General features: G+C 42.2%; 1 protein-coding gene across 4 annotated transcripts in view; it reads right to left on the reverse strand.

Annotated features, from left to right (window-relative positions):
- Window positions 1-1,582: 1,582 nt before the first annotated feature.
- LOC109900993 (Golgi resident protein GCP60-like) overlaps window positions 1,583-13,908 on the reverse strand; it is a 33,553-nt gene continuing 21,227 nt past the window's right edge. Inside the window, exons 2-8 of one of the 4 annotated variants that reach the window (XM_020496947.2) lie at window positions 9,114-9,255; window positions 8,667-8,807; window positions 8,384-8,542; window positions 8,083-8,257; window positions 5,853-6,051; window positions 5,037-5,321; window positions 1,583-4,731 (exon numbers count right to left, since the gene is read on the reverse strand). In XM_020496947.2, coding sequence (XP_020352536.1) covers window positions 4,517-4,731; window positions 5,037-5,321; window positions 5,853-6,051; window positions 8,083-8,257; window positions 8,384-8,542; window positions 8,667-8,807; window positions 9,114-9,255 — 1,316 coding nt within the window. In that variant the 3' untranslated portion in view covers window positions 1,583-4,516. Of the gene's footprint in view, window positions 4,732-5,036; window positions 5,325-5,831; window positions 6,052-8,082; window positions 8,258-8,383; window positions 8,543-8,666; window positions 8,808-9,113; window positions 9,256-13,908 lie in introns of all 4 variants that reach the window. The other 3 variants (XM_020496946.2, XM_020496945.2, XM_020496944.2) reach the window with 3 other exon arrangements.

Consider the following 13,908-nt stretch of genomic DNA (forward strand, 5'->3'; position numbering starts at 1 on the left):
GTCAACATCTCGTCTCTATTTCCTATTCATTTTGCTACTCATTTCATGTATGTTTTCATCGGCAGTAAGAGACGCCATCAGCCACAGAGAAGTGGAAATACCCTTGAAGGGCTGCTCTTTAGGGGTCGCTCTTTTGTTCTCTCTGACAGCTTTGTGTCAAAAGATGAAGATGGGACGATGACGAACTTTGCTTACTGGTAGGCACATCTCAGGGCTTCATGCCTTCTTCTCCATGTATCGGTTTAGTTTAAGGTCTGGTTTAGCAAGGTACAAGGGGTGGTGAAGTTCTCCTTGTTTCTTCCTCAAATTGATTTGAAATGTAAAAGAATATATATATATTTTTTTTTTACATAAAATAATGAAAATAGTGGAGGGGTTGGGTAGAGGATACAAACCTGGTTTTGGTTTAAAGGGAAGGGTGGGGGATAGGATACCCTAAACCGGGTTTGTAAGGGGACTTGGTTTGAGGAAAGAGGTAAATAAACTTGATTAAAAACAGAAAGTAGGTGATGGAAACTTGTTTGGATACTGGGAGGGGAGCCGTGGTTAGTGATTTTTGAAAGTGTGACGAATGGTCGCAGTTATTGCTTAAGTTTTTTTCACTGTGTGAAGAAGAAAATAATCTACTTACAATGAAGCAAAACTGCCATTTAGGTTGTTTAAATGTCAGCTTCTACTGTGGTGCCTATCAGAGGGAGTAAGAGTGGATAATATCACAATAAAATGCATCAGATATCCACTCTAAGATGGTTTTAAAAGTGATAAATATTCCCAATAGTTAAGCAGAGGGGAGTGCTGAATAAAAATCTAGGTGGGTCAGCTTGTTCCTCCCGAATCATGGGTTTCAGAGGGTAAACCTGCACCCCAGAACAGCCATCCTCTCCTCTACTGTTCTCAGTCCTGAAAGTTAATGTATGTAGTGCGTTTGTGTACTTGGGGTGTCTATATGCTATCTTGATTGCAAGGTTTTAAAATGGTCTGAAGTTCTGACATGATACCTCCCCAAGTTCATACTCAGAGCGGCCAGATGTAGCTCTGATGGCTGTTCTGGTCATGGCTCCACCTTTTCTTCTGCAAAGTACCCTCAGGTGGTTCAGGCGCTTCCTTCCCTCCCTCCCTCCCTCCTCCTGGAGCTCTATGTGGGCACTCTAGATCACTCCACAGTTGACACACTGTGCGTCATGTTTCTCTTCAGTGCAGGTTTTGTGGCAGTGTCCCCCCCCCCCCCACACCAGGTGTCTTCTGTGCAATGTTGTACGGTTTGGTTAAAATGCTGACATTTAAAACACTTTTAAATGTACAGGAGTGTGGGCTTTCTTGATTCTGTTGTGTAAGTTGTCCATATAAAAACCCTCCCGAAGGAGTCTGGGGGCATCCTTAGGGCATGTGAGGGTAAAAGAAAATGAAGAAAGGAGCAGACTGCAGCCCCTTATATGGGAAGTGGAGAGGCAGTTTCTCCTGTCTAGATGTGTGATTGTATCTTCCACATTACAATAGTGAGACAGGAGTAATTTAAATAAAACCTTGGCATAACCCCTTGACTGTAATAGAGTTGAACACAAACTGTAATTGTAGATTCAGGTAATAGAGATGAACATAAGTTTAATCAATATTAAATATGCCAGATTCTTCTTTAAACGCATACAGATCAAAAAAAGTCAAAGCAATTCAAAAATTCCCCCCCCACATTTCATCCAGTCTTTCAGTTTATACTTTAGAGTTTGACTTTTTTGGGAACAATGTACATAATATCCACTTCTCTATACTTTGCAGTGCATCAACTCATGCCCCCCCCCCCCCCCCATCTCTAGAACCCACACTTAAACCCATTTATATAATGATATACTTACAAGGCTAGAACAATCTGTATCATTAGGCTTAAAGTTGGTGAGCAAAAGTACTACAGACAAATGAACAGAACACAATGAAAGAGCTCAACAATGGGGACTTTCTTGAACTTTGTGGCTCCTAACTAGCTTTACCATCAATAGTGCCTTGCATGATGCATTTCTCAATTTCTGGGTGAAAACCATTGCCACAAGTCAACCAGTACAAACTACAAATAGGAGACGGAGTTGGTGATTGGCTTACCGGTAGGCCTTATTCTATTTCAATCTCTTTCTGACCCCTGTTGATGTGCAACCAACCTCGGCACAGTGGACGTTATTAAGTGTTAAGGTAATGTCAGGCATCTTTGAATGGAAAGGAGACTTGAAAACCCATCAGAAACCAAACAATGGTATGATTCATCAAAAAAGTATTTCAAAAGAAGAACAGAATTATCAGCTCCCGAGTTTGATTCCAGCCTGTATCACAACCGGCCGTGATTGGGAGTCCCATAGGGCGGCGCACAATTGGCCCAGCGGCATCCGGGTTACGGTTCGGCCGGAGTAGGCCGTCATTGTAAATAAGAATTTGATCTTAACTGACTTGCCTAGTTAAATATTTGTTTTTCTTTAAATAAACAAAACCTGGTGGCTGACTAACTTCAAGTGAAACACAAAGCATGCAGATGCAATGTGGAGGAACATCTGACTGGACAATACCAAATAATGGCAACAAGATAAACAACTAAGAGATCATACAGTAAGAGTTAAAGAAAAACACACCTTCAGAGCTCAGTCTGAGTTCAGTTAGTAACTGATGGTTAACTGATCACTCTCAACAAAGAGACATGGATGACTAGAGAGCTAGACGTGATCATCTCAGTTTATTAGCGATAGCAGACAGTCCTATTTGAGAGAAAAAAATAAATACATCGGAATCAATCCATTTAGGACAGAAAGATCAAATGCTCGAGAGAGGTCACAGTAAAACTCATCTTAAAGGGGAATGTGCAGTTGCATCATCCCTCTTCGGACTTCTGAATGAATGAAATATTCCCATTGATTCTTGAGGCATTTCCAAGTTAAATTCTTCATGACTTCAGTTCAACTGTCATAACCCATCAGAACTTCAAATATAAGCTTGTTTCACTCCAATGTTGGTAAACAAAGTAAATGTAAACTAGCACTATATATGGTTAAAACTATAATTGTAATCATGGATGGTCAGTCCTTGCATCCATAGCTCTGTCAATGAATTTGAGAGTGGTTACCTTTCTCCAGGCCTATCCCTCAACTTTTTACTGAAACAGGGGTGGGGATTTCAAATGTGTAATTGTTTCAACTGATGATTCCCTCTAAGTTATTAGCCGGCAGTTCGTATGTATGAAATAGGATTAGCATCTCCAGTCCATAGACAAACTCAACACACACAGGAGTGATCAATAGATGACAATGCCCAGTCTCCTTCAGAACAGACATGGGGGTGTCCCAATACACCTTACTGGATTCCTTTCCTTGTCCCCTTGTCCTTCATAGCCACTGATAGGGAAAGATGGGTAAGTTTCCATCCTTATAATTTTCACCTCTCATGTCCTTTGAGATCAGTGGCCATGAAGGAAAGGAAGCATCTAAAAGACTAGAGAGGCATGTCTCGTGAAGCAGGGAGGCCACTGTTTGGAGATGAAATACACCCAAATATTATACAGACACAAAAATGATCCTACACTACAAGAAAGGGTGAATAATAAATATGAATTAAATGGTTTTTAGACACAATCTCGCTTTTTTCAGCATTCCATTTTGAGATACCGAACTTTTCCATGTACATGTCATATCCCTCTTCCAACCCTATACCCCTTCTAACCCCTTGCTCTTCATTATCCTTCGCTCAGTAGAACAGTGTACAATCCCAAATTAATCTCTAGCCCCTCCCCCATTTGCACTTGTGGCGATCTGAAAGGATTGCTTAGATAATATCAATATGATAATAGCTCCACCATGGCCTAGGACAGGCTATACTAGAAATTCTGCAATATTGCTTATGTCTTAAATCCAACCCTCTCAGACCTCCAGAAGTATGTAGCTGGTAGGAGCTAGGGGTTGATGTGGATTTGGGCGTAGCTCTTGCAATAGAAGCGTTGCCACTTGTGAGGAGTAACTGACTGTGTTCAGATGAGTGTGTTTTAGTGTTACTCCATGGTGGTCTATGAGGTATTCCTTCTGGAGTACAAAGGCATGGTGCTGTAGTGTAGTGTGTCACTATGTTTGGACTCCATTTGACCAATGACTTCTCTCATTGGACTTCAGTTGTGTTAAATTTGAACTCAGGTTAAGGAGTGTCTCACTCAGAGAGAAGCACAGCCAGAACAATGACATGACAGGGCAGACTAGGGTTAGATGATGTTTGGGCAGGAAAGATGGCCATTAAATACAAGAAAGTCCTAGAGTTGATGTCTAAGATCGAGAAGACGACAGGTGGGGAACACACTCCAGGGTTAACTACCTCCCGGACTCCACAGGCTCCAATGAGGTGTAAGCACACACACACACACACACACACACAGACAGGAGTCCCATCTCCAACGGGAGTCCGACGCAACTCCATCGCCCTCTGGAGATCTAGTCCAGAACAGATCATCTCATCCCCCCCTTCCTCTCTTCAAACACACTCTCCTGTAGTCCCTCCAGGCTTATCTGGTGTAGTAGACTCTGTAGTAGACACTTTTTGACCTCCAAAGAGAGTAAGAGTTGTCGAACTTGAGAAGGTAGACCCCACGGCCAGGGTATTGGTGACTGCCGGCATAGACCTCCTCGTGACAGTCCCGCCGATACACCGGCACTATCTCATCCACCTGCGGCTTCCCTGCCTCTTTCTTAGCCTTCTCCTCCTCACTATGGGGCTCACCTGGAAATAGAGGGAAAGCAGACCATCAGGGGGGCTGGTCAGTAACTACTGGATCACACTACAAGATTATTTTCATCTGGTCTGAGGTGGCGCTTTCAGTGAATAGCCGCCTAGTGTTTTTCTAGCAGTATGAAAGGACCATTCACATTAACAATAAGGGGCTATATTAAAGACATGAAAAAATATTAACTATGACAAACAAGCAGGTATAGGCCCTCTCAATAGAGCTGTATCCTGGGTCTCACGAAAGAACCCCATAACATCCCATTAGAAATCCAGCAGGCATCACATCTTCCTCTCCTCACCTTCCTCATCCTCGTCTTCGTCGCTGGACTCGCTGACGTGCACACTGACCGAGGCATTGGCGGCATCTGTCCACTCAAAGAAGACTCCGAAGCCGATATCGTAGTGGTCTGTGGCAAACTCCCAGAAGAGGTAGGAGCCCTCCTCGTGGGTGGGCACTCGCACTGTCACTACCTCGCCACGCCCCACCGTGATCACACTGTCCACGTCCTGCCGAATCTTCTCCTTGAAGTCCTTGATCTGGGGTCGCGTCCACATGGAGGGGGCTGCTATGACCGGGGGCGAGTCTGCTGGGGGAGAGGACGGAATGAGAGGGGTGTGTAAATATAACAGTGGCAGATTATGCACAATGTACATCCATTTCTCTGGTACAACATTTCAGAAAAATACAGGATACAAACAAATGTATGCTTTTGAGTAGTAAAAGTGACTTTCACTAGATGAGGCAGTACTGGCTTTAGGGCTATACATGCACACTGTCTCCTTGTTCTATGCAGGATAACAAAGTAGGCAGAGACACTCTGCTGTAACTGATGAATGAATTCCATGGTTTGATTACAAACCAGGAATTGGCATCTTCTGTCCTGGCCAGCAACTTCTTAGCTAATCGAAGGGTTAGGGAGGAGTCATTCACATATCCCTTACACCTATTCATCCATTTCTGATCCCCAAAGTCACATCACCAAGTGTAGAGAGTAAGGCATCACATTACAATTTGGAATGTGTGCACGCTTGTGGATGCATGCATGTATGTCTACCTGGCCGGTGTGTGTGCGTGCATGCATGTGTGTTTGTACCTGGCCTTTGCGCGTGTGTACCTATTGGCCCATTCTCAGTGGCCTCCTCAGCAGGCTCTAAGCGCTCTGGCTCTCTGTCCGTGCCCTCAGAGTGGGAGTCTGACTGGCCATTGAGCAAGGGGACATTCTCTCTAGCCGGGAGCGCTGCAGCTACAGGCTCACTAGTGGCCTCCAGGGTGGCCTTCACCACTGCATCCTCCTGCTGCTTCTGTAAGGCTGCCTGGAAGGGTGAGGGAGGGGGAACGGAGGGTCAATGACTGCGAGGGCAGCAGAATTAAGACATTTCTGTACAATCTCAAACTTTTCCCCTTAATGATCACAAAAAAATCCCTTCATAAAAAATGAAAGACAACAGAAGTTGATAAAAACTGTTTTAGTATCAGTGTTTTAAAGACGTCCTCCAGCTATCTCTGAACTTTTCCTGTTGAAAAGCGATATCCCAAGTATAAATAGGGGAGAGTGTGGTAAGTTGAGCCAAAGGGGAAAATTGAGCCACCCTTGTTTCTAGGAAACCATACACAAAATTAATCAATCACCAAATATTTAGGAAGAGGTCATCATTTCCATGGACACTGAAGGAAGAAACTACATGGGAAAAGTGGTAAGCAAGTTGGTGAAAATCATTTTTTTGGACTAAGTCAAGTTAACTTGTGTTAGAGGTTTCGTGATGCTTGTATCTAAACCAAAGTAGATACTTTAAAGATTCTAAGGTTCTATACATCATTTGGGGTCTCTATCAGGTTCAATATGAGGTCCTAAACATAGCATGAAAGTGCATCCTTGTAGCTGTGTGGGCTAATTCCCTGAGTGTACAAAACATTAAGAACACCTGCTCTTTCCATGACAGTCTGGTGAAGCCAGGTGAAAGCTATGATCCCTTACTCATGTCACTAAATCCACTTCAAATCAGTGGAGATGAAGGGGATGAGACATGCTAAAGAAGGATTTTCAAGCCTCGAGACAATTGAGTAATGGATTGTGTGTGTGTGCCATGCAACAGCCAATTTGACAGAGCTTGAAGAATTTTTAAAAAGAATAAAAAGGCAAATGTTTCCCAATCCAGGTGTGGAAAGCTCTTAAAGGCTTACCCAAAAAGACTCATAGCTGCAATCGCTGCCAAAAGTGTTTCTACAAAGTATTGACTGAATACTTATGTAAAATTAGATATTTGCAAACATTTATAAAAACATGTTTTCACTTCATCATTGTGGGGTATTGTGTTTAGATGGGTGAAAAAAAATAATATTTAAACACTTTTGAATTCAGGCTGTAAAACGAAATGTGGAATAAGTCGAGGGGTATAACACTTCCCGAAGGCACTGTGGGTTGACAATTATTTGAAAATATGTCCATTAATTCATAGTGATTTTGCTAAATAAAGCCACGCATTTCAATGCATGCCACTGGAACACCTAACATACGTCATACTTTGACTAAAACTATGACTTATTGACATGGGTAAGCTCTGGTCATTGTCTTTCAGCTCAGGAAAGTGGATTCCTACTGGTGTGGGCTTTTAAAATGACAAAAGCGATTGTGATGGTGTTAAATTGTGTTTGGTTTTAAAAAGGTAGGGGTAATATTTTATTCAGTACAGAAATTTGTAGGTGGCTTAAAAGAAAACTCCACCAAAAAATAATATTTAGGTATTCGTTTCATTAGTCCATTGTTGATATAGTCCCAACATGTTTTGCATGTTGTGCATGTCAGCAACTTGATTGCTGACATGCAAAACATTGTGACTATATCAACAAAGGACTAATGAAACAAAAAACAAAAGATAGTTTTGGGGTAGAATGGTCCTTTAACTTAGCCTGTCCTGCAGCTCAACAGACCCCATGACCGTGGTAAGTTGTGCCAAGAGACCACTGTTTTTGGACAAGCTATGGTTTTCAAAACACATTTTTATATGAATTCTGATTTTTTTCTGGGGATAAACATCATCCTGAAATATATCTAGATATCTTTGTTAGAAAGAATACTATATTTTCCTTGGAGTGATGCTGAATGTAAAAAAATAAAAATAGCCCAAGTTACCCCACTCTCCCCTATAGTAATGTGCACACACTTAAGGGTAAAATAAAATAAATTTTAAAAAAAAATTAAAAAATGTTTTGCGCAAAACAGTGCTTTTTTGACAACCGCAAACTTCAAGAAGTATTGCATTCAAGGAGTTGGTCTGATGTGATGTCATTGTCCTACCCACTTGCTTGAGGAAGATGTGGAGTGCATAGAATGTTGTTGTGTGTACCTGTTGTTGTGCCAGCTGGACCTGGTAGAGCTGCTGCATGTACTGTTGGTAGTGTTGTTCCTGTAGCTGGTGTATGAGACCCAGCTGCTGCTCAGGGTTCTCTGGGTACTGTTGGGCAGCATACTGCTGGAACTGCACTGCCGTCTGGGCATTCAGTGCTGCCATGATCTGCTGTCTGCAGGATGATGGAGGAGTCAGTCAACTCAGCACCCTTCCTTCAAACACTGGACTACTGTAGAGCGGTAAAGCTGAAGCTAAAGAAACTGATAATCTATCATACACACACAGACACACTACTCACTTCTGCTGCTCCACCCGTAGCCTCTCCTCCTCCAACTGCCTCCTCTCCTCCTCCTCCCTCTTCAGCCTCTCCTCCTCTTCGATCATCTGTCTCTCCTCCTCCTGCCTCTGTCGCTCCCTCTCTTCATCCTCCCGGCGCTGTCGTTCCTCCTCCTCCCTCCTGAGGTAAGATGGAAGGAAAGAGACAAAAACACGACAAACTTGAGTAAACTCCCTAAGTCCTAGGGTAGTTTCCACCACATTGCTGTCATGGGCAGAAATGTCTGTCCTCCTGGACAACTTACCGTTTCCTCTCCTGCTCATCCTTCTCTATTTGGTGGGAGGTGACATAGGGTGCAAATAAATTACAGCATTTGTTCAACAGCTTGACAAACTCCACCATAGCCTCCTCCTTCTCCATGTTACCCAGAGCAGCCCACTCTTTCCTAAAGGGGAAAGAGGGATAGTATAGTTTTTTTATATTGTAGATGTTACATTTTCTCACTTTTGTTTATTTTACTTTCTTTGGCAATATAAACATACGTTCCCATGGCAATAAAGCCCCTTTGAATTTAAATTAGAGTGGGAGATAGAGAGATGGGAGACAACTTTTTCACACTGAGCTGTGAAAAACCTGGATTCCAAACGGTTTCCTCACATTTCCTGAAACACAGCAGCAGCACTAGTGCTGGAGCATCAGCTGGAGTTAAAAAGTCACAAACACACACTGGGGAGGGGTGCGGGTGGTTTACCTGCGGTCATTTCCCAGGACGTCAAAGAAGCCCACCTCTGGAGAGGCGTCGAGGTTGTATGGCCCCAGTAACACCTGCTTGTGGAGGGCCACCAGACGAAGCTTCTCTTCATAGGTGGGGTGGAAGGCCTTGCCATCCTTATCTGAGGACAAGACAAACCAGCTAATGGGCTAGACTCTGCAACACACTATCAAGGCAAATAATATGTTGATCATTCATTGCTAGACAGGCCTATATTGGAAATGGCACACAAAACATCTTGTTGCTAGCAAATGGTGACTGACATGTCCCTTTTACAGTGTATACAGTCAGCTAAAAAGTTAGCCATGTCGGACCTTTGTCGTAGAAAAGCCTCAATTTAGACCAGATCGAATGACAAGAGAAAGACATGCTCTCTAAATGTGCACTCCTTATATTGCCAATGCCCTTTGGGAGAAATTAACAATGACTGCAATGCACAGCTTCACTGAAGAATAGGAGAAACCTATTAGAACCTGTTTACACAATGTTCTGACTATATTAAAGCAGAAATCCGCAGATTGTGGGTGAACCTATGCCTCCCCACTTCTTGTGTAGTGTTTTCACTTTGAATGAAAACAAGGCAGTTGAGCCCTGAGCCACCTTGGGTTGGACTTTTATGCTAGGTGTGTCTCTGTGCTAATCCGCATACTCAAATGACCCTACTGCCCCAGAGCTGGAGAGGAAGTGAAAGTCACTTGAAACCTAACACAGCCGCCAGAAACAAAGAGCAGACGGAGCCAACAAGCATCATCCTCCGTTCTTGGATCTGAATCAACTCAACCCCAAAATATAAAAAGCAGCGAGAAAGACTGCTAATGACCAATCCATAAACATGATAAACTGGATTAATTTTAACCAATGGAAGAGTGACTGACATGGCCACTGTTCTCATGGACTGGTAACGTTAGGTAAGTGTTGGGTTGCGTTTTTAGCCTGCTAGCTACGTTAGCTACTAACCTTAGTGTGTTCAATGTTCAAGCTAGCAGCTAACAAGGTTACCTAACATCTGAATTTGGACTGTTTTGTACTAGAAGGAATCTAACGATACCATCATGTAGCGACACTGCATAAACCCCAACAAGATGCTCAATGCCTTTATTTCAACTAGGTACAGTTAGCTAGCTGAAGCTAGATATGCAGATTGTTTACATGGTAGTGTCTCTCGTTTGTAGATGATAATGCTAACTAGCTAGGTGGTAAGACAGCAGTTTCTGTCCAGGACCACCCCCCAAAAAATGCTTCTAGCTATACCATTTTTTTAATTGGCAAGATAAGCAAATGTAGGTACGACATGCCAGCAACAAAACGCTGACACGACAATTCCAAGTATAACTGATTAAATTATGAAAGACAAGCATTGTAATTCTGAATTCCATAGGGTGTGGAAGGTGTAATTTTTTTTTTAAAGCATTGTTGTCTATCAACAATGACAAGCCACTGGTGTTTAACTTGGATGCAAAATGACTGAGGATAACAGTGCTGATATTGCCACTCCTATTTGCCATATCTTCAATCTAAGCCTACTAGAAAGTGTGTGCCCTCAGGCCTGGAGGGAAGCAAAAGTAATTCCGCTACCCAAGAATAGTGAAGCCCCTTTTACTGGCTCAAATAGCCGAACAATCAACCGATTACCAATCCCTAGTAAACTTTTGGGGGGAAAAAACATGACCAGATACAATGCTATTTTACAGTATACAAATTGACAGCAGACTTTCAGCATGCTTGTAGGGAAGGACATTCAACAAGCACAGCAATTACACAAATGACTGATGATTGGCTGAGAAATTCATGATACAAAGATTGTGAGAGCTGTGTTTTTTTCTTTGCGGCTTTTGACATTATTGATCACAGTCTGTTGATGGAAAAATGTGTGTCATGCTTTAGACCCCCTGCTATGTTGTGGATAAAGCATTACCTGTCTAACAGAAGGGTGTTCTTTAATGGAAGACTTTCCAACATAATCCAGGTAGAATCAGGAATCCCCCAGGGCAGCTGTCTAGGCCCTTACTTTTATCAATTTTACTTATACTTTCACTGGCCTTGAGTAAAGCCAGTGTGCCTATGTATGAGGATGACACAACACTATACACGTCAGCTACTACAGCGAGTGAAATCACTGCAGCAATTAAAGAGCTGCAGTTTCAGAATAGTGGCAAGGAATAAATTCCTAAACATTTCAAAAACTAAAAGCATTGTAGTTGGGACAAATTATTCACTAAAACCTAAACAGCAACTGAATCTTGTAATAAATACATGTGGAAATTGGGCAAGTTGAGGTGACTAAACTGCTTGGAGTAACCCTGGATTGTAAACGGTCATGGCCAAAACATGTTGATACAACAGTAGCTAAGATGGGGAGGAGTCTTTCCAAAATAAAGCTCTGCCTTCTTAACAACTGTATAAGGCAGATCCTACAGGCTGTAGTTTTGTTGCACCTGGACTACTGTTCAGTCATGTGGTCAGGTGCCACCAAGAGGGACCTCGGAAAAATACAATTGGCTCAGAACAGGGAAGCATGGCTGGCCCTTAAAAGTACTTTAACAATAATATGCATTATGCAATATGCAAATTTGAGGAGAGACTGACTTCATCATTACTAGCACACAGTTCGGACAACCATGCATACCCCACAAGACATGCCACCAAAGGTTTCTTCAAAATCCTCAAGTCAAGAACAGACTATGGGAGGTGCACAGTACTACATAGAGCCATGGCTACATTGAACTCTTTTCCACATCAGGTAACTGATGCAAGCAGTAGAACAGAATTTTTTTTAAACGATACAATTATACCATATTGAACAGGGGGACTGGGGACTGTGCAGACACACACGTACACATGGATGGTTTATTGTAAATATGTGATAGTGGAGAAGTGGCCTGAGGGAACACACTAAATGTATTGGGTAAAGTGTTATGAAATGTAATGTCATATTTTTAACTGTATGTAACTGTATTAATGTAGCTGGACCCCAGGAAGAGTAGCTGCTGTCTTGTCAGCAGCTAGATGGGGATGATTAATAAACCCAAAATACAACATTTCTCAGGGAGATACTGGTGGAGACAGTCTGATTTCAAGTTAACCTAAGACTGTGCATGTTGTGGTTGTGCAAACACCAACACTGAAGAATTAAGAAATGCTGTATACATCTTCTGTTTTACTTTGGGATTCAATAATTATTTTGTTGGTAAAATACCAAAATCTTTAGCCATGTTTAGCACATCGCCTGTATATAAACAGCATTGATTCCTACCTAGTGTGAACTACCCACCAGAACCGGCCGTGATTGGGAGTCCAATAGGGTGGCGCACAATTGGCCCAGCGTTGTCCAGGTTAGGCTGTCATTGTAATTAAGAATTTGTTTGTAACGGACTTAAAATAAATATCCAGCGTAGTCAGTATAGTAAACAATGGCTCATCTGCATGACATATTGGTGGACCATGGGCCATGAAGTCATAGGATGGTACATTAGCTTCTTACACTGGTAAGAACAAAACACTACATATAAACTCAGCAAAAAAAAAGAAAAAAGTCCTCTGTCAACTGTTTATTTTCAGCAAACTTAACATGTGTAAATATTTGTATGAACATAAGATTCAACGGACAAACTGAACAAGTTCCACAGCATGTGACTAACAGAAATTGAATGTGTCCCTGAACAAAGGGGGGAGGTAAAAACAAACAAAAAAAGTCAGTATCTGGTGTGGCCACCAGCTGCACTAAATACTGCAGTGCATCTCCTCCTCATGGACCGCACCAGATTTGCCAGTTCTTGCTGTGAGCCGTTACCCCACTCTTCCACCAAAGCACCTGCAAGTTCCTGGACATTTCTTGGGGGGGGGGGGGGGAATAGCCCTCACCCTCCGATCCAACAGGTCCCAGATTGATATCCGGGCTCTTAGCTGGCTATGGCAGAACAGACATTCCTGTCTTGCAGGAAATCACGCACAGAACGAGCAATATGGCTGGTGGTATTGTCATGCTGGAGGGTTAGAAAAATGACTTGTGTCATGCACAAAGTAGATGTCCTAACAGACTTGCCAAAACTATAGTTTGTTTACAAGAAATTTGTGGAGTGGTTGAAAAACGAGTTATAATGAGTCCAACCTAAGTGTATGTAAACTTCAGACTTCAACTGTAATTCACAATTAAACATTACAAGTAAAAGTGACTCTTCCACCCAAAATTGGGACAATTACATGACAACTGAATACTTGTATGTGTGTGTTTATTTAAGTTCTACAAGGCAGGACATACAGTTCATATGAAAAGTATTAAGACCCCTTGACTTTCTCCACATCATTACGTTACAGCCTTATTCTAAAATGGATTAAATAAATACAAATCCTCAATCTACACACAATACCCCATAACGACAAAGCGAAAATAGGTTTGTAGTAATATTCACATTTTTTTTGGTGACAAAAATACCTAATTTATATAAATGTGGATTCTGGGTCAACTTTGAACATTGCTATACTAGAGACATGATAGATCAGAAGTAATACTATAGTATCTGAGGGATGATAGAGAATGGTTGTTATATCAGAAGTTAATGGTTATCTGTAGGAGTTAGATGGCTTTGGAATGTGTAGGGGAGACAGGTGGAGATCTTAGAACCACAGGAGAGGGGGGAATGTATAACATTTACATTATGTCAGGATATGTTACGTTAGACATCAGGGATCCTATGGGAGAAGAGAGAGTCTGGTATCAATAACCATGATAGCCTTGCGTTGGGGAGGAGTGAGAACTTTGGGGTAAAGGTCAGGT

This window comes from Oncorhynchus kisutch, linkage group LG12 (genome assembly GCF_002021735.2).
Source record: "Oncorhynchus kisutch isolate 150728-3 linkage group LG12, Okis_V2, whole genome shotgun sequence".
NCBI lineage: Eukaryota > Metazoa > Chordata > Actinopteri > Salmoniformes > Salmonidae > Oncorhynchus > Oncorhynchus kisutch.